The sequence below is a fragment of the Trachurus japonicus genome, chromosome 11 (genome assembly GCF_045865225.1).
Source record: "Trachurus japonicus isolate A0001 chromosome 11, Traja_1.0".
Taxonomy (NCBI): Eukaryota; Metazoa; Chordata; class Actinopteri; order Carangiformes; family Carangidae; genus Trachurus; species Trachurus japonicus.
The window spans coordinates 22053117-22073843 of record NC_140917.1 but is presented as its reverse complement, the minus strand read 5'-3'; the positions used below and the strand labels follow the sequence as shown (position 1 = coordinate 22073843).

The 20727-nt window shown below is 42.4% G+C and overlaps 1 protein-coding gene across 1 annotated transcript; it reads left to right on the top strand.

Moving 5' to 3' along the window:
- Nucleotides 1-256: 256 nt before the first annotated feature.
- rmp24 (ribonuclease MRP subunit p24) lies at nucleotides 257-20679 on the top strand. Its single transcript, XM_085791834.1, has 5 exons — nucleotides 257-517; nucleotides 7000-7028; nucleotides 7697-7917; nucleotides 18981-19174; nucleotides 19476-20679. Exons 1-5 carry the CDS (start codon nucleotides 411-413, stop codon nucleotides 19636-19638), a joined length of 714 nt encoding a protein of 237 aa, XP_085647960.1. The 5' UTR covers nucleotides 257-410; the 3' UTR covers nucleotides 19639-20679.
- The last annotated feature ends 48 nt before the right edge of the window (nucleotides 20680-20727 follow it).

The window sequence follows — 20727 nt, the reverse complement described above, 5'->3', positions numbered from 1 at the left end:
TCTCTCCTCACTATAAGCCTTTAAAAGTTAACGTCAAGTCACATTCGTGATTGTGAGAATAATTCTGCATTCGTTTAATTCTGTATATTAACATAATTTATTTTATTTTATTCAATCTGTTTTTATCAGGAGGACTGGCCACTTTTACTACCAAGCAGTTGTTCCGCAGTGCCTCTGATTGACTCACTTTCCCACAATGCACCGCTGGCGGCGTCAGAATCTCGCGACCCAGCGTGGACATCTGTCGTGTATCCCACCGGTGTCGTTAGTTTTATCCAAAATAACGCATTTTCCACGCTCTTTAGCGGCTCTGTTCGTGTGTGTAGACACTATTTAAACATTCAGCACCAATTTGTTGACTACTTGAACGAAGAAAAACATTTGAAAAACCGAGTTTCACACGTCGCAGCATGGAGATGGAGGTGACCACTACCCGTGAGAAAACAACAACAAACTTTATCATAAACGCTTCTCTGCTCTACAAGGAAACGTGTCCGGAGCTGTCGCGGTTCTTACTGTAAGAAAATTGTTTAAAATCCTCTATGAATTGCATTTTGACGGTGTGGCTCTTACTTTCTGTCCTATATTGTTGCAATGGCGGTAACTAGACGCTAGGGGGAGGAGCACGACCAGGGTTAACAGTTCACTTCCTGTCAGGGAAATCACATTTCTCCAGGTTGAAGGTTGTAACATAACATTACACTGATTTGATTTATTTTTCCCGTGTGTCCAAATGCTTCCAATATCCAATATGAAAAAATATATTATTATTAAAACGAATAATAGGCCTATAGATGTTTCTACAGAGAAGCAATGGACTGCTTTGACTTTAGATTTCACTTAATTTATTTTCTTTATTTGTTCCAACCAAGGAAATGCAGAACGTTTCCCAAATAAACACTGTGACTGAATTTAAAAAAAAAAAAAAGAATTTAGCAGATATGGTAGTGGAGTAGATGAGAAACCCTTATAAACATGCACAGCTGTCAATGCCTCACTCAGTTGTTTTTATTTATTTATCATTATTTAATTAATTAACACATAGAAACTCTCCACTTAGATATTGGAAATCAGTATTCATCTCAACACAGGCCTGTTTTTCTGGCATGTCAACAAATGATGCTAATAGACCTATAAAGGTATAAGAAAACATAAATGACAAAGTTAATGGATGTCTAACACCACAAAAGACCTGTCAATCAGTTTGATAGGACTAACAGGAGACGCTGGTGGTGGTGGGTCTGTGCTGTGATTCTTGTGTTAAAGCAGAAGTAAGCAATATTTTTGTGTTAATACAAGTCTTAAATAGTTATATCTTCCGACAGCAATCACTTACATAGAGTGTTTGGACCGAAACACGGGTCTCTCAGTCCCTCTGCTCTGCTCTGAGCCGAGGAGAAAACTTTTCTTGTATCCTACAAGTTTTATCCAATGAGGAGAGAGAACGGCATGAAGGGCTGTGTGTGCAGCCAGAGCCAGTCTGGTGCAGCCAAGGGATGCGCCTGAATGTGGTGACGCAGGGACGAGGGCGGTTATGGTGCATTCAGGGCAGCCCGTAACTCGTGTTTTTCCGACCTGTGAAGTCGTACCAGTTCGATCTGGTACGAGTTCACGGGTCGGAAGTTACGAGTGGCCGTTACAGTGACTTTCACAGGTAAAACAGGTCGGAGAAACGCGAGTGGGTTGCCTGGAACGCTACAAAGTCGTAAGTCGTGACTTGAAGCTGTAATTTACGGTTTCAAAAGCCTGCCTGGAACGCAGCATTAGCCAAAACGACCGGATCGCTTACTTCTGCTTCAATGCTGAACTAGCCTGCTGCTCAAAGGGCTGAGTATCTGCGGGTATTTGAGAATTGTCCGTCATTATTTACAGTGGTGCACATGTTAGCATTTAAAAACTGAAAAAGGCATGGTTTTGTCTTTGTTCCAGCCATCTTAAGTGTTGACACATTCATCTGCATCCACAGTTTGCTTTATCTGTGTGCTTGTACCTGAAAAAACTAACAATTTGAAGATTTTGCCTTTGCCTAGATTCCTCGGTGACATCTCAATCAAGATGATGTGGTTGTTTATCTGTACTGTGAATTGTGCTTCTTGTTGTGAGGCATAAATGCTTGTGTTGTTCCACTTGAGTGCCTGCTATTTTTGTTACATCAATGGCCTATTGGCGCTGGACGTGAGCCAGTCTCAAGTCCAGTGGCTGCTCATGTGTAGGTGGAGTGGGTGAGTCTGTGCAGCATGTATGTGCTACTGAGACTGACCTGACTGCCATTCAGTCTAATGCACTTGCAGACTGAAGTAGATTTCATTGGTGGGATGATTATGGTACCTTCTTCACAAAATGAGAGCAGTATGAAGAAAAAACAAAGCTGAGAGCCAGGTAGTCTGTAACCCTTTCCTCTTACATCCTTTTCATGGTTGTTAAAAGGACCCATACAGAGCACCAAGTCTTTTCCAACATACCAGCTGTCTTTATCTAATTAGCCTCCTGTAGTCAAGTGTTTTCATTCCTATCAGAATAACACAGTAATTAATGCCTGTTTCTAATTTATTTGATCATTTACAGTCCACTGCTTCAGTTTTGTTGCTTCTGCCAAAATGGGAATCTATTCCATTTCCTTCTGATGGCATATCCCACACAGGGGTGATTGCCTTATTGTGTGGAAAGTGAAAGCCAAAAGTAATTTCAGAAAAAATCCTCTTAAGCTTTGGTGTGTGTGTGTGTGTGTGTGTGTGCGCGCGTGTGTGTGGGAGAGACTGAGAGAGAGAGAGAGACAGAGAAAGACATGTTTTGTTCATGCACATGGACCATGGCGAGTGTTCAAATTCCATTATCATACTGATATTAATGCGTCTAACAGGTGTAATCGTGTGTGTGTGCGTGTGTGTGCGCATGTGTGGACTCTTGTTTCATTTTGTTTATTTACAAATCATTTAAAAACCCAAATACAATTTCAATTTATAATACACGGCAAGACATGATCTTGTAAAAAGGGTAACCTGCTGTCTGCTTTTGAACGGGGACTTTAGTTGGAGTTGGGTTCCCACCATGTCCCTGTATCCTTCCAGCTTGTTTTCTCTTTCACCTGGGCCAGGAAATTTGTGGTCAGAACCATGAATGGAAACTAAACCAGAGGTTTTTATAGTAAAACCTCAAGTCAAGGTCATTTTACGGATGCCTGTGTGAGCCCACTGCTCCTTTAATACAGGCACAGTATTGGCTCTGCTGAATTCCAAGTACATAATTCAGAATGTCTTCCAAAGAATGCAAATTAAACGATTTTGTGTAAACAGACAATTTAACAATATCCAAGGTTATTGAACAAAAGAAGAAATAACTAAATCTGTATCACTGAAAGAATACAAAACAGACAATACATCCCCAGCACAATTATTGGCCTCGCTTAGTAGTTTCCACTCACTCCTATATTCAAGCTCTTATAAGTTAACAGGAGTCTTTTTTTCAATGATGGCTTTCAGCTCTCCAGATATTTTCAATGGGCTGTAAGTCAGGACTTCCCCAGTCTGTTTGACCATGACTGTGCAGTGATGTGTTCCCCAGATGATTCTGCGGCCATGATGAGCTGTGGTTATAAAAGACATTTTGACCCTATTTAACTACGAGCAGCTTGTCCAGCAGGCAAGACACAAATCTAAATGTTTGGACCAGTGGCTGTAAGACCTGACTGGTCTCATGCCAAAGTGCCTGGCAGAGGAGACACAATTAGCAGCCACATCCAACATTTACACTTAGTGTGATGAGCTAATTAAGCCAGAGAGATAATATAGAGAGCCTACTAAGAGGGGAATTACTGTTAAAGAATTAATGTTTCAGATAGACGACGTCTTGGATGCACAGTCAGTCAATGAGTGGAAATGAAAATGTTTTTGTCAGCATCCACTCAAATTGCTGGCCGGTGACGATGTTACTGGTCCCAGTGAACCTTTAGCGGTCTCTCCGTGATCTTCTGGGGGTTTCCGGTGTCTTCTGGCTCATCCGTGGCTGGAGTGTTTGTTTGTTTCACGGCTGTGTGTGTGTGTCATCATTACTCATACACACACTGCTCCACATATTTGCTGGAGATCTTGTTACAGCCTCCTGCCACTGTCTTCGCCCTCTGCCAGGCAGTGATGATGAGTGTGTGTTTAGATGACGTCCCTTTTGTTGTGGCTCAGATTGCCCGACTGGAGAAGTTGTTTTCCAGTAAGTTCGTCATCGTAGTTGTGTGTCTCATAATAACCAAAGCCTCAGTGAAGTGCTCTGATTACCAAAGTATGCGGGATGTCTCTGCTGGACAGTGTCATGATGTCTTGGTGTTTTTAAATAGCCTCCAGTGTTTTTGTTCTGCATTATGTACGGGATTTTTTTTTTTCCCTCATACTTGTCCGTCGTGTTTTACATTCTGATCTTCAGTGCTAATCCAATAATACGCAGCAATACTGGAACTCTGATTAATCAGCGAGGATCTGTTTGGGTAGAATTTATTTAAGGCAGAGTAGGGCTTGATATAATCTTCCAGTTATTTTGTTAATCATTTAATTGATGACTGTGTGGGCAACAGAAATATGCTGCTTGTCATTTCCTAGAGACCAATGGGATTTTTTCAGATGACTTGCAGTCAGAGTTTTGCAGCCAATAGATATTCAATTTACTGTTATAAATTAAGCTGATGCATCAAGTCCTCATATTTGAATGTTGGAACGACTGATTATGAAAGAGTTTTGTTTGAGAAATGAACAAAGTGATTACTCAGTTTTGCAAATAGCTGCTGATCGATTTTCTTTCCTACTAAGTAATTGTTTCAGATCCAAAGCGGTGGCCGCTGTTCGTCCATCTCATAATAACTACGCTCTGACTGATTAACTTTATTTTTCTCTCAGAATCGGTCTCTATGGTTTCCCTTCTCTCCACAGCTGCCACCTCTCTGACCATTCTTCATCCTCCTAACCCCCCCCCCCTTCCCCTACATCCACCCCTGGCTTTCACCTCCTCTCGTACTGTATCTCATCTTTCGGCCGCTCTCAGCTGGAGCCAGCCGACGTTACCACCCCAGCCCCAGACTTGAAGGCACCTGCTGTCCTCTCTCTCTCTCTCTCTCTCTGTCACAGCCAGCTGATAAATGAGACTCTTGCCAATCTGTGCTCTGGAGGGATACAGTATCTGGAGTGTTCACAGATTGACACTGACCACATCGCTGTCCGTGCCAGGCCACTGTGTCTAAAACGTCTACAAGCATCACTGGAGGTTTTTCAGGATTTGCCAGCCGTTGGCACCGTTTTCCCTGATGGTAGCAATAAAATGTCCATAAAGCTTTTAATTTTTGTGCGCTTTCCCTCGGCAAGTACTTCTGTCTGTAATTACAATAACGCTCTGTAGCCAACACATAATGTCACAAAACGTCCACCCCTACCCTGAGCCTTTGTATCTTGTGGGTTTTTTTGATAGCATCTCCCAGTTGTCAGCAGTCCATGTGTAGAGCCAAATTCTTGTGTTTATCACCGCAACTAAGTGTGCACTTAAAAGGAGATGCATGACAAGTATGTTAATAAGATTAGTGGAAGAGGTCTTTGTGGTGTACAGTTTCTGAGAGCTGGCTCATCAGGGGAGTGTTAGCGGGAAGGAAGGATGCGGGAAAACAACATTTTTTCAGGAATCCAGCTTCTTTACATTTCAAGTATTTTGTCAGATGATTTGCTTTTGTTAGAGAAGTGATACAAAGTGTAGTCAAAATATATTTGTCACTGGTGTCAAGTGGATCTAATGATCATTGATTATCAATTGCAAAGCATTCACCTCAGGAAATATATTCAAAGCCTGCAAACTTTCTGAAGAGGACTTTCCTGCCAGCTAAAGAATAATGAAAAAGGCTCTCTGAATGACAAGCCAAAAGTGTCGGGGGAATTGCTCAGCGGCCATGAGTCATTATCAGTCCTCTACAGAGTCACAATCCGCCACGCCAGCTCCACTCACAGTCTCTTCATTTCCAGCATTTTCTGACAGGGCTTCTATATAATCTGACAGCTTAATCCAGTCACTGATTATTAAATTGGGGTGGCGGGGAGGGGTCAAGGGACAGTGACTCAGACTGTGGGATGACTGATTGGAGCTGTATCTGACATCAACCTGCGGTGTATTGCAGCATCTCACATACGGAGGTGATTGAGAGTGCAAGTGGAGAGTGACAACAAACCTCCGCTGCCAGACGTGGCCGGCCACAGCAGCCAGCAGGTCAGCTCCGGATTAAGTCCCACCGTCCTCTCCATAAACAGCCAGGCCTGTCCCCATCCCTGTCCCTGTCTCCACCACACGTGCTGCCGGACAGCAAATTTCCCTTCATTGATTTAAGCCTGCGGCTAATTTTAGGGGGACTTAGCTGCGGCTTAGTTGAAATGTTTGTGGAAATATCTGAGTTCCAAAACTGGAGGCATCCTAACAGTCACAGCCCTGCAGGAGGAGGGGGGTGCACTGAAATGGCTTGGAGAGCTGTCCTATATTGTTGGGGAGAGACCTATTTGCTTTTCCGCTTGCATGTTTTCCACTACACCTAATGGGAACGATGTCTGTGACAAAGTATTTTTTTGTTTTTGTTTTTTCAAAAGTGGTGTTTCCATTGAGTAATGGATTTATTTGCATGGGTTTATTTTAATAGAATTGTTAAGTACAAGATTATTTCACTGAATCATTTGGACTGATAGTAATGTGGAAGGAAATTAGTCCAAATATTCTCTTAACTCAACCTCTTAACTTGTTTATGGCATTGTTCTGTTGTGAAAGGAGCTGTTCTAATGGAAATTGACAAGAATAAAACAGCAAATGGGCATATAAATGGTTTTCTCCAGTGTTTTAGAGCCAAACAGCTGAAAACATTATTAAAGAGGAGATCTAATTGTGAATATACTAATGGTTTCTAACATTAAATGCCAGTTACAAAAACTTTCACTCTCACCAGGTAAATCTCTTCTCCAGCGTCTGATCTTGTCTCCTCTTTTTCTTCTCTAGGCAGAGTTCTGTGAATGCTAGTGCCAAAGGTAAGTTCAGCGACCTGTGCTTATTTGAAGAAACACCATTTTAATTTAAAGCTTTATTTTGGCATGTTTTCATCAACGTAGCCCTGGAGTGTAATAGCCATGTAGAGCGGTAGTAAGTAGGACCTTGTCACCGGTTTGTCAAGGTTGATAAACCTCACTAAACCCTTAGCCAAACACACTGAGACAGCCAGCTGTCAGTGGCAGACTGCCTGATGGGATCACACACACGATCGTAAACACACACACATGCCAGCTAAAGCCACATCAATACATAGTGGTGCTATTCAGGCTTTTCTCTTCTAGAACACCAAGATTGATCAATAAGAGAGCAACAATGTGTTTGTCCATCAGTCCATTGGGGGAACCTTTTTTATTTGTTGCAAGAACTTTTAATGTGATTGTGGATAGAGACAGATGAGATGTTGTGATAAAGTTTTACCGCAGATGATTTCCAACACTGATTCTTTAACCACCATGAAGCGATATCCCCTGCCTTTTTGCTTGATATGCTCACATAAAGACATAGAAAACAATTTTAAAAAACTCATTTTCACCTTTAGAAGCACCTATGGGTACCTGGGTGTTCTTTTGTTGGAAACAAATATGCCTGACTGCACCAGAATATTTGCTTTCAGCTTTTATATAATTTGCCTCTCCCCTCTTCTCAGGGCCAGCGAAGCAGAAATGCTCCTATCTGTTGCAGAACATGTTGGTGTGTCCTTACTGTCATCAGTGGCTGCAGCCTGACAATCACCGGGTACGACTCCGGCCCAAGCGGCGTCCATCGGCGCGGGTGCAGAGCATCCTTCGCAGAAAGGCCCGGGGCAAACGACTCACCCTGGTGCAAAAAAATCTGCTGCATCACTTCCAGAAATCCTCCTCAGTACTGGTGAGAAGACAAAAACACATCAACCCAGACTTGGTTATGTATTGCACTGCACTGCAGCATATTATCCATACAGAAAAAACATCAGCGACAGACGCTTGATCTGCTGTTCTCTGCAGAAGTGGTGTTGAACTAAGTGGGGGTTTGGATTGAAGGATGGGTTGTTATTTTTTCTGCCTGATTAAGTTGGAAGTTGGAGTTTTGAGACAGATCATGCTGATATTGATATTTAGGGAGAACAAAAACCATCTCGGGAACTAATGACACAGTTTCTAATTTTTCTAATTTACTTATTTTCTTCTCAATTTGACATGAGCTAACATCAGTCTTGTTGAAAAGTCTTTGAGCTGGATACTTAGTGTTGATCTTTGACCTGTGAAAGAGGCAAGCCAAAGAATTTTCCAAGTGGTAGCCTAATCAAAATGCATCACATTATTATTTAATATAATGTAAGAAGCTCTTTGTCGTCTCTTAATGTGTTGTTTCTAACCGTTGTTGCTCTGAAGACTGATGAAGTCATTTGTATTCATTTCACACAAAGTGTTTGGTTTCATTATGGTGCTCCACTCATCATTACAGCCTTTACAGTGGTTCCATTAAGCTTAACTGTAATGTTGCCAGACAGTGCTTTGTCAATACTCACCCTGTTCCCTCCCACTGCCCCCTCAATTGTTATAGTGCTCTTTTTTTGCCTGTCCTCTTAATGGATAGCACCAGTCAGGAACAACATGGAAAGCTTATTTTGGCCAGCAACCGCCCACTCAAACTGATAAGCCCATTTAGATGAGGAAACCAGCGGTGAAGCTTGTGGCATTTTCCCCTCTGCATCAGACGGCAGCGATAGGAGAGAACCACTGAAGAGGCTCTCTGTTGATGTGACATCAACCTAATGAAGAGCAGCCATAGTGGAAATGCTGCTGCCTTATTAAAATCTGGTTGGGCTCATTTACTATGCAGGTATTCCAGGTATTCACCGCACAAAGCACTCCGAACCCACTCTCCGCTATGTGTCTGTTGACTCTGAGGGCAATGAGGCAGACGGAGATGGAGTGAGAGAGCAGGAATACAAAAAGGTAGCGAGAGACATGGAGGAGAATAACATAGGAGGTTGAAAAAGAAAAAAGCATCATAAAAAAAACAATGATGATAATAAAAATCCAAGAGAGTGGAAAGTAGAAAGATTAGAAAGGTGAACAGTAAAAGTCAAATTATGGTAAAGGTTAGGAAATTTGCTAACAGCGGATATGTGACCTTTTTGATAATGTTATGTAATGCTGCTGCTGTGTGTGGTGTCATGTCACATAGACCTTGTAAAGGAAACCATCTCCAGAACATCCAACTAATAGGTTTCCAAATCTCTTGAACCACAGAAAAACAACACACAGCCAGTCACGCTTTAGTTTCACACCTGGTTTTAACTTGAATCTTTATGCAGGGAAGATTTACACACTAAAAACGTTAGCCTGGTAACATATGACTTGCATGGACTAAACAGTAAGAGAGATCATAGGTCAGAGCTCACCATGACTGAGCTCGCATTTGATTAATATTGTTTAAAAGTAAAATAGAAGTGTTACACAAATGACTATGCTAATTTAATAGTTTTTTTCTTTTCTTTCTCTACATTTTATTACAGTTTTTAATAGCTGAGGCACCTTTTTAAATGCTGCAACCCAGTTTTGTAAATCAATATTTTGTTAGAACTTAAAAGTGTCCTCCAAAGTATTTTTATCCTCTGTTTTCATGGTCACTCGCCTGTCAGAAAGCGAAGGGGCAACAAGTCAAAGCTGTGTATGTGAGCCGACACACACCTGTGCTCGGCAGAAGGGTGATAGCGAGGCGATACCCTTAAAATGCAGAGTGGTGGAGCGGAGAGATAAGAGAGGGAATGTAGACTGGTTCTTTGCCTCCCTGGCCCCATGCTGCTGAGCAGAGCATAGCAACCCTGCCAGGCAGGGGGGCTCAGCACGAGAGCCTGAACAAAGAGATTAGCATCCACTCGCTTCCTCTTTAAAGACAAAAAATGTGGGTGAATCACAAGAAGTGTTTTGTTTTTTGTTTTTTTTCATCATTGTGCCATTCGTCATTCACGAGAAGATGCTTCTGCTGATTTTTCTAATCGTATAAAAAAAAAAACATTGCACACGCTCACCCAGTGAGACAGATCGTCACGGTAACCACAAGAGCTTAATTTGTTAGTGTTAGTGGTTCATCATTCATTTCTATGTTCCAGAGTTAAGTGTTATGGCTGTGTACACAATATTTTGCTCCTCTTACTGTCAGTCACGTGTCGCCCACAGGAAGAAGTGGAGGCTTTATTGGAGAAATAAGCAAAACACAAGTGTTGTATAAATTTATTGCCATTCATGCCTTTTTGGGGGGGGGTGATGTGAGGTCGGCGTTTATTTAAAACCAAGTGTGAGTATTTGCAGACGCAGATGTCCGTGTTTGCTTGTGTTCTCAGTGTTCTCAAAACACTTTTGGGATCATGCTGTGGATGAGCGGTGTTGTGGAACACTTTGAAGAGCCTCTTGTTTTGTTTTTTTCAGGTCATTTTAAATGCCACACATTTCATTCATAAAGTCTCTGCAGCGTTTGTCGGCAAAATATTTTGTGTTTCAAACAATTTGTATACTGTTCACTGCTACCTGCTGAATTTGCATACTGCATACATAGTGCACAGTGCACACTGCTGTAATGCATCATTTTCTATACTCATCCTTCATAAAATCTGCAGTATGTGCATTGAACTCAAGGAAATATAAGCAGAAAAGCATCACAAACACATGAGCACGAGATGCATATTCACACTTACATATGAGCTGTGTACAGTATTTATACTCCAGGGTGTAAATCCCCTCCATTTCACACCATATTGCGTCTCCCTTTAGGATGTGCCCCCCACCCCCCTTCCAGGATAGATGCCAGTGTGTGATATGCTGTCCTCAACTCTGAGAAGTTGTGTTGTAGAGGTGCTATAAATCAGGTGTGTTTGTGCATGCGGGCCAGGTTATCTCGCAGCAGTTATGGAAATAAGTTGGATTGTAGCCCCGCAAGAGAGACAGAGACCCTAAATGGAGCGAAGGATAGCAGTCTCTCCTCCTCCCTCATTCTTCCGCTCTCCCTCCTTGCGCGTAGATTTATACTTCCCGGCAGGCTCGCTCGTTACGAGGAAAAAGTACACATTTCCCGCTTGTCTTTCATCGTATATATTCATGTTGTTTTGGGGGTGGGATTTATGCGCAACATCTAAATTCAACAGTGGGGAAACAGAAGGTGATTCTTTCACCCAGAGAATGGCTCCTTTTTTCTGTGACAGATGCAGAGGCATGTAACTGAGTGTGTTAGTCACAATGCCATTCCCTGAAAACAACTCTTGTTTCCAGAGAGTGCCATTGTGACTACAACATAAGTGGTTGGAAAATCTTTCTTTTTTCCCCACAAGGGCCATTTCTCTCTGACAGTTCAGCCTCTCTTTGTAATTTATGTCACCACTTCTTCTTGACCTCACTGACCACCTCTCATCCCCTCATCCCATATTCTTCTGTTTTTCCTCACGCTCTCCGATCCCTGTCATTCTCTTTACCGCAGCTCACCACCGCCTCGCCCCCCCCCCCCCATTTTATCCTCATCTTTCACCTCTCCTCTTTCCATTCTTGGCCGTCTCTTTGCCGCATCTCTCTGTCGTATTTATCTTCACTGGGGTAATGCTGCTGGAGAATGTGCCTCTTGAGGATATGACAGGAAAGAGGAGACGGTGATGTCTAGATGGTGCCTCGGCCTGTTGTCTCTCGGGGAAGAGGAAGAGCTCCAACGGGGGCTTTGAAAACCTCAAGGGTGGGCAGCGAGTGGCAGGATGTCAGGGGGGGGGGGCAGTTGTGTTGGGGTAGAGAAAGATTGGGTGGGAATGTGAAACGGCAACAGTCAGAGGTGACTGGCCTTGAGGAGGCTCACTGGGACGTACAAAAGCTCACCCATGACTCACGTGTGAGGGGAGAAGTTTGTGTTGAAGTATTTCAAGAAAAATGCACTCAGAATACATACACATTTTTCTTCTGAAACACACACACAAGCACGCATGCACACAATAATCCTTGGGCTATAGGATCAGATGCAGTCGGAGCTCCCTGCTGTCATCATGTTTGTTTCCCAGCTCACAAGCATGATAAACCCCATAAAGAGAACCTGATGCCGCTCCATAACAGCATGTCATCTCTCTATTAGCCTGTGTCTCTCACTTCATTTAGTTTCCTCAGCAATATTAAAACTCTTCACTGGAATTTGGCAATGCCCACTGTTGGTTTAACTGTAAACTGTCACGAGTGCCAAGGTTTGGAAGCGACCACTGTTTGGATCATCACTCACCAGTGTTTACAGTGTATTGCTCCTTGATGATCAGTAATGTTCATTGCAAATCTGTCATAAAGCTTTTGGTTACCGCTTCAGAAAATGAGCCTTCCAAACCAGATCTGTTTCTGAGCCATTTAGTTTTGTTTTCAAACCCCAAACCTCCACCTGTGCACCGAGCAGCTGCAGCACACCTGGGATATCCAGATGTGTCCTCAGATCAAAGTAATTGAAGTTGAGGCAACAAATAATTTAGGTTGAAGTCATCGAAATGTCATGAATTAACTTAGATAAATTCAAAATGTGACCTTGTGCTCTGGTAAAACCTCCCCAGATAATATATTATATGTGAAAGAACTTTATCTAACTTTTTTTCAGAGTGAGACATCAAAGGTCTCGTATAATTGATGAAAGAATCAAAGCACCCTCGGCAACATATTATTCTCAAATCTAATCTGGATGAATCCTGGTGGTCGGCGAGACGGCGACTATGGATAAATCATCAGTTAAAGTCTTGATATCTTTTCTCCAGTCTCCTCTATTTGTTCTGAGCAAAACTTCCTGGTGTGTTACAGGATAAAATGTGACCTTTATCACCACCAGCAGAGACAGAAAAGAAAGAGAGGTACAGATATGACATCATTTCTAAATGGCATTGGGTAGCGGCTCTGCATTCAGATCAGATGTCTCTGTGTATTTACCGGGCAGCCGGCCTCCAGACAGTGTGACTAAATGGCTGCCAGCGCCATCGCAGCGCAAGGCCATGGTTGGACGAAAGTTTACACTGCTTGCCTTGTATTGATCCCCCAATTGCTCTTCTGCTTTCAGCGTTATTGTGTTGTATTGATGTGCTCTCAAATGACTTTTGCACACATGCGAATGCAGATGTTCATGCTTACGGACGCATGCCCGCACACAGACATTTTGAAAACTCACGTCACGCAATCGACAACGCACTTACTTTGTCAGGCTTATGTTCAATTTGAAAGGCTCTTACAGGCACCTAATTCAGTCTCTCACCTCGTTACTCTTCTCATTTTCCTCCTCTTGGGTGGTATCGTACTGCCAAGGTCAAACTAATCAACCCATGCTGACCTCTGGCAGCAGAAAGAGAAAGACAGGAAGGGAGATATTTATGGCACAGGGGCTATTTATAGATAGAAAGGTCCATCTGCAGGATCGATGCCTGTGTTTGCGTGTCTGTGTGCATGTGCCATTTCCACTGTTTCTCACGCTATTCCTCTTTTTTATTCTCAGAAGCAATGCTATCTTTATGAGTAATCTCAGGGTGTTGGGTTGCATGTCACAGTCTCACAGAGAATGGTAAAATGTATTAACTATTTCTCAGTACTTTGAATTAACACTCATACTGTTGTTCATGCACATTTATGTAAACTGAGACCGGATGCACACCAAAGCTCATAAATCAAAGGATGGCCGGTGATGTGTGGGCATGCGGCATGCAGGTGAGCCCTGACTCCTCGTCGGCCCGTCGTGGCACAGACACCATGAGAATTAGCAGGCTTATTCTGACTTAATAATTGCATAAAGTAGCCATAAATAGCTGCTTTTATTGCAGTGTATAATCACTGCACATTGTCTCTTTTTGTGATTTAGTAGGTGCTGGCAGTCCGTGGACATACTGGATTGCTACGGCTAAATATCTGTGATACATGAGCGCAGGATCAAGGTTAAGTGTGTCTTTGCGTCTGTGGCTGTCTGTGTCGGTTCACATTTCACACTGAACGCAACACGAACGCGAGCATGCAAATGTGCGACAGAAACCAGGCTTCTTTCATTGTTTAGATTGGAGCAGGTTGACAGGTCAAGGCCGACCCAGTGAGAGAATATATTCACAGGTCAGACGTAGCGCTTGGTTGCTGTCCCTGTATGGTGGGTTTCAGATTAATGTTGTGACCGTATGGTGAACGTCAGTGTTTCCACACAGAAATTTAAGTTCCTGCAAAATGCAATTGTCCGTAATATTCCCCCCACCCCAGCTGTGTATAGGTGGTTGTTTATTTACTTTATACCCTGAAGCTCCAACATGTCGCCATTGCCATATGGCCATGCGTGAGTGGCCACTGTGTAGGTCTGTCCGCTGCCAGGATCAGCAGCCCAAGATGAGGAAATGAAATCTCTCTGTGGCGCCGGCTCACGTGTGTCCCTCCCAAGTGCATACACTACATGTCAAAGGATTAGCGTAAATTAAACGGGTACACGTGATGGGTGGGATTTCATTTCAGGTTACCATGATCTCTCGTCACTATGCGGCAACCATACGATACATGTTTTTTTGTTTTTTGTTTTGGAATGGACGGTGCCACTTTGTCGACGCTTTCATGTTGTTGAACTCATGAAAGTATTGCCGCTATGCTTTTATGAGCACGTGCACACACACGCACGCACACACACCTACATCTTCACCAAGTAAAGGTTTCTTTTCTTAGAGCCATATCAGTGCAGCCCAGCCGATGGTAGTGGGACCACTAGTGGGGACTAGAGGACAAGAGGATAAACAGCGAGAGGTCATTCTCTTTGTAAACATCCATCTGCAGCCAGCTGTCTGTCTGTGTTTGATCCACTTCACCATGAACCAAACCTCTTGTTTTGCTAAGATGATTTTTTTTTTTTATCCTTGGCAATCATTGGACAGCCATCTGAGTTCAAATCCGTCAAATCTAGGCTGTCACCTAAATGTCCACAGCCCTGATCACTAGATATGTGTTACAACTGAGATAACAGTACCATTTATAACTTTAGCAAATAGTTTTTGTTTGAGGATTTAGCACCGGTGTCCTGTTTTGATTTGATTAGATGGACCTTTAATGATCCCCAGGAGGAAATTGGGTAGCAGTAGTAGGAAATGACAGAGGGAGGTGATGGAAATGTTCTGAATGACAATAAAGCAAACACAGTGTGAAATAGTAAACCACAGTTCATCACAACACTTGTCAAGACATAAACAGGAATGGGGGGAAACTGTAACGATGCAGTGTGTAAAATGTGCATATGCCATCGGCTCGGCGTCATTAAATTTAAAGAATGAGCACATCTTTTCACAGTTCATGTTATTACACGCCCAGAAGACAAGACACATAACATATGTGATAGATGTCTACCTTGACATTATTAACTTAAACCACATTGTTGTCTCAGTACAGATTTTTGTTTTATAAATATAAAGTAGTTGCACATTTCAGCCTTTTATCTGCAAACATTATGTTCTACATAAGTGCCAATTGTTTTCCAAGTATGTAAATTCAGGATTTACTGTTTTCTATCTATTTAAAGGGATAGTTCAACATTTTGGCAAATTGGCCCATTGCCATAATTGCTATAGTCATAGCAGTAGGTTCGTTACCTTTAATTGTAGGTGTAAGCTATTTTTAGTACAGCGGAGCGCAGCAGCAGGTTGCTCAGAGCTACGCTATGGAGGCTAAGGGAATTTCTTGGTTTCCCTCATTAAACTCATCAAATTGCGTTCAGGGACAGTTTTTCAGCAAGCAGTCTCCGTATTTACCCTGTATTTACCTCGAAAACGGCTCCGTTTCGTATCGTTCCGTCATTATCTCATAGCGTGGTGGTTGTGCAGCTCACAACTTGTCTACAAAAGCGCTGTGGAGTTTTGGGATGTTGAATTTGATGAGTTTAATGAGGGAAACCAAGAAATTCCCTTAGCCTCCATAGCGTAGCTCTGAGCAGCCAGCTGCTGCGCTCCGCCGTACTGAAAATAGCTTACACCTACAATTAAAGGTAATGAACCTACTGCTATGACTATAGGGATTATGGCAATGGGCCAATTTGCCAAAATGTTGAACTATCCCTTTAATTCAGCTTTAATATCTAGTAATATGTATTGGGCTTGAGGACACTTCACTGGGATACATATTTCCTCCTATAAATGTGACTCCACATCCTGCAGTAGAGTGCTACTTTATCCATTATAGATCACCTCTGTTACTCTGAAATACCTTTTTATAATCAGAAAGCACTGCCAATATAACATCCTTTGCCATGTCTTTGTAATATTAATGCATTTTTCTTGACTGAAGAGAAAAAGACTGCATGTTCCCGAATAATAAGCTTGAACATCTTTATAGTCTCCAGCCAGTTAAATACACTCTCTTCCAGCTTTTTGACTTGTATGGTACTTCTTTTTATACAGCAGTAATCATAAGAGGAGATCACTCACAGAGGAGCTAATTAGTTTGAAGAAATGCTTTTACTGTTGACTGTCCTTTGCAAGGATGAAGCTCTCTCTTGAAATAGAGGCAGAGGCGTGCCTGTCTAAAAATTAGTTTCATAAAACTTACGTGATCACACTGTAACTTCATACAGGACACAAAACCTAAAACACAGTTTATCCTGAGAGTAGATGAGTAGACACTGAAATAATTGAGGAAAAAAAACCCATCTTTTTAATGATTAATACAATCCAGTTTGCTGAAATGTATTTGTTCCCTTCAAACGTACCTATATTGTGTTCATATTTTTAGAATAAAAGGAGGTTATTTGATATAACACATAAAAACCACCAAACATTTTTATTATGATGCTTTGCAACGTGTTTTCTCAGAACATTTCATCCAGTAGTTATGTGCTGCACTGAGCTCCTCAATAATTTAGTATTATCATTTATCATCTTTGACTCTGGTTCCACTGATTGTAACTGGCAAAGTTTGTGTACATAGAAATAAATATGAATCATTTATAATTTGATGCAGAAACAAGACCATGAACTAATTTAAAAGGGAAAAAATAAAAAATAATAATAAAATGTTAATCTGACAGAATTTCAAACACAGCTTTCAGCCATATCTATCTGTGCGTGGATATGCTTGGACAGAGTTCAGAATGGTTTTGTCCCATAGATTGTTATTTGCAAACAAGGATGAGTCACTGTTGAAAAGTGGCAGCAGAGTGCCGGCTGTGTCACAGATGAGTTAACCCTTTCTCTCCGTGCATTGGTCAGTCCTCCTTTGAGCCACACCCCTGTGCAAAGATGGGTGGGTCAGTTGCTGGGCTTGGCCTGTATAAAGCTGGACGGGCGGCACTCATGTGGTAAACACTTCTCTCACACACACACACGGCCGGTCACATAGAAAGAAAGAGCGACTCTGTCCTCCCGGTGCATCGAAACCCAACTCTCCAACGCCCGCCAACAGACACCTGTCAGAATCTGAAATGGCTACGTTCGTGTCGGTGAGTTTTCCATCTCATCAGCATTCAGGACTGTCAACAGCTCGGCTCAGACCTGCTGACCTCTGCAGTGGTGGTCTGTTTAGACCGGTTTTAACCTTGTGCAACTCTGGAGGGCTTGTGCCACTGATGGAACTAAGTGACTGTTGGGTTGTGAGGAATGTTGAAGAGCTAAATAGCACTCAGGAGTTTGAACTGCATTTCCTACTTGAAAATGAAGGAGGGAAAAAGTTTTCCTCAAAGAGTAACTGGATGGTTTGTTTAACTGGAGTTAAGAAGCAACAACAAAAAAAACCTTAGTCCCTGTAATTTGTTTCATGATTAGTGGAAGCTCATCACTGGGATTAATGTGCTTGATGGTATATTCGCTGTGACAACAATTGAATAAGAGCATCTGCTAAAAGCTGTAAATGCAAAAGAGTGGCTGTGACGATTACCAGAGCCAGTTTTAATTATGTGTTTGGGAATGTACCAGAGTGTCTGTGTGATGGAATCAGCAGCCATCAATAAACATGACAGATATTTACTGTAGTTTGTCATATTCATAGTTGCACGCCACGCACTACTGTATACCTATTTAGTGGGACACAAGACAGTGAGGTAGACATCTGGAATGCCGATTGTTAAATTGAATCACGAGAATCTCATGAAACGACAGTTGTGCCTCGTAACTCTCACAAGTGTCTGGATGCTTTGCCTTATAAAGGGTCTCAGAATTTTTTGTTAGCATACGCGTGTCCAATCTGTGTCTGGAAATTGTTTGGAGTTTGGCCTTGTGAAGTGAGGTGCAGTAAAGAGTAACTGGCTGACAACTCTTATGGCATCCATACCCTGAATAGGTGAAGCTGCATGGCAACAGCCCCTCCTCGCTCTCTCATAGGCTAAAGTCAAAGTTTCCCATCCTGCTCGAACTAATCCAGTTATTTTCATAAGTGCATAAACATTCAAAGGTAAGATAATCGTGGGGATTTTTTTTGGCAGGGCCGATGGGAAGACTCTCAGCTGTTAAGTGAATCACGTCCCTGTCACGAAATTTCTTCCTGGACTCTATTGTGAACTATTTCTCAGCTGTGAGGATGGCAATACGTGCGTCTGCCTGACATCTGTGAGGGTTTGAGCTGGCCTGCGTCACCCGGGGCATAGGAGGGAGTGCTCATTACAGCTCCCTTGCCTGCTACAACAACTACAGCCTGTCCTGCACTCTGTGTCCCCAGAGTCAATCTGTTGCTGCAATCAGTGTCCAGACTAATTCCTGCCAAACTCTTGTTTGTCAGACAGCGGTGGCAATACACAGTCTGATGAAAAACAATAATAATAGCTGGAATTACAAAATATTCAATTTTACATTAGAGTGGTTTGAAGGACCTTTGAGAAATCAGGTTTTTTGTTTGTTTGTTTGTTTTTCCGAAATTTGGAAATCTTGTATCCTATGAAGTCAAAACCTAATTATGCACTGGAGAAATAGATGCAAGCCATGCAATATTAATGCATATTCCCCTTTCTCTTCCCTCTTCCAGATGGCCACCTGCCACACATGCAGTAAGACATCCAGACACAAAGGAATGAACAGGGACTTTATAGCTACCTTCGCCAAGACCCACAGCACCCCAGGGAGCAGTGGCAAACACAGGACTCCTCAATCAGCCAGCAGATCCAGCACGACCACCCCCAAGACCCCGGGCAAAGACAAGACACCCAATCTTACACCTAGGTGAGTTACTCAAGATTGCTGGTATTAATAACTTTTCCTCGACTGAACTCAGGAGGTGCCGCAGACATCTGAGAGGATGATGTGTCAGGCATGTTAGGATTTGAATGATTAAGTCAGCATTAAGCCGAACCTAGCTGTACGCATGCTACGTGTTGGTATCCATTCTTGCCAGATCATATACTTGTTGACAGTTCACTTTTAACATTTCCTGCCGTGCAACAGAATCTCAAGTTACTGTGTCTTAATTACTCCCTCCTCACCCTCTGTACATCCCTCACCAAATCTCTGTCTCTCCCTGCAGGTCCTCCACCTCCTCTAGCACTTCAGGGACAGGCTCATCTTCCTCAAAGTCTTCCTCTAAATCTAGAAATTGGGTCGTCCAGCGTCTCAGCAAGCTCCTCATGCGGCAGGACAACCCAGACAGCAAAAAGGGGGGCTTGAAAGATTTTCTTTCCTCACTCTGATGATTTTCTATATGCTCTTAAAAAAGCAAGGGTTTAGACCATGTTGTAACCTGTTTACACCCAAGGCTAAGAGGGAACTAAAGAGAGTAACTCTGGTTCCTGAGCCCGTGTGGGAAGGGTTACGGTTTGCCCACCAACGCAACTATTGCTGGGCTGTAAGGAATGACGCTCCTGAAATCCTGAGTGCGGAAACTCGGAGCACTGTACTGGTTATTTCAAGTATTAATCAGGGTTATCACATCCTCTGCTCAGCCTGTCAGAGAAGAATGCTTCTTTTGTCTAGTTCAGCACACGCCTCTTGTAATCTCCTAAACTGTGGATATTACTTTGAGTGGAATGTTTGAGGAGTTATTCAGTATTTAACAAAATGACTGAAACATCCAAAAAGCCACCGTTATTTGGTTTGGAGGCGTTTGTGGCGTGACGAGCCGGTTGACATGCCAATATCCTTTGCCATTTTTTGGATTTGTTTTTCTAAAGTTATAATTACAGATTTATATGAAGAATATGAATCTATTTGGTATATATTATTACTTAATGTTGAAACTTTTCTATTTGAATTTAATCTCTTGCTTTATTTTTTGGCCCTCTCCAGTGGGGAGATGCGTCTGTGTATTTGTGACGGCTCTGCCGGAACATGACAGATTTGACACTGTTGCATTTTGCAAATGATTTTTGAGACTGTTCAAGTCACACATGAAGATTTTACGTGATTATCTTCTAAAACGGGACTCATCAGTTGTTGTTTACATTGAATAGGCGCAGTTGCCTAAAACCTGTGCACAAAGACTTACTGACAATATCTAATTGTCAATGCTCTCTTTTCTTATTTTCTTTAGGTGTGTGTTTGTGAATGGTTACTCTTCTCATCTTTTTGTTAAGAGCAGGAATTTAAATATATCTACTGCATTTTTGTACTGCCTGACTACCTGTTGTCCATTAGATGTTCAATGTACAGTACGTGTTTAAATCCTGAAATACCTCACATTTGTATTCTGCCTACATCTTGATTCTCTGAAATAAAAACCTTTTCAGTCTGTGAAACTTGCCTGTTTATTCTTACGTCCTGAGACTGGCAGTGATAAGTGC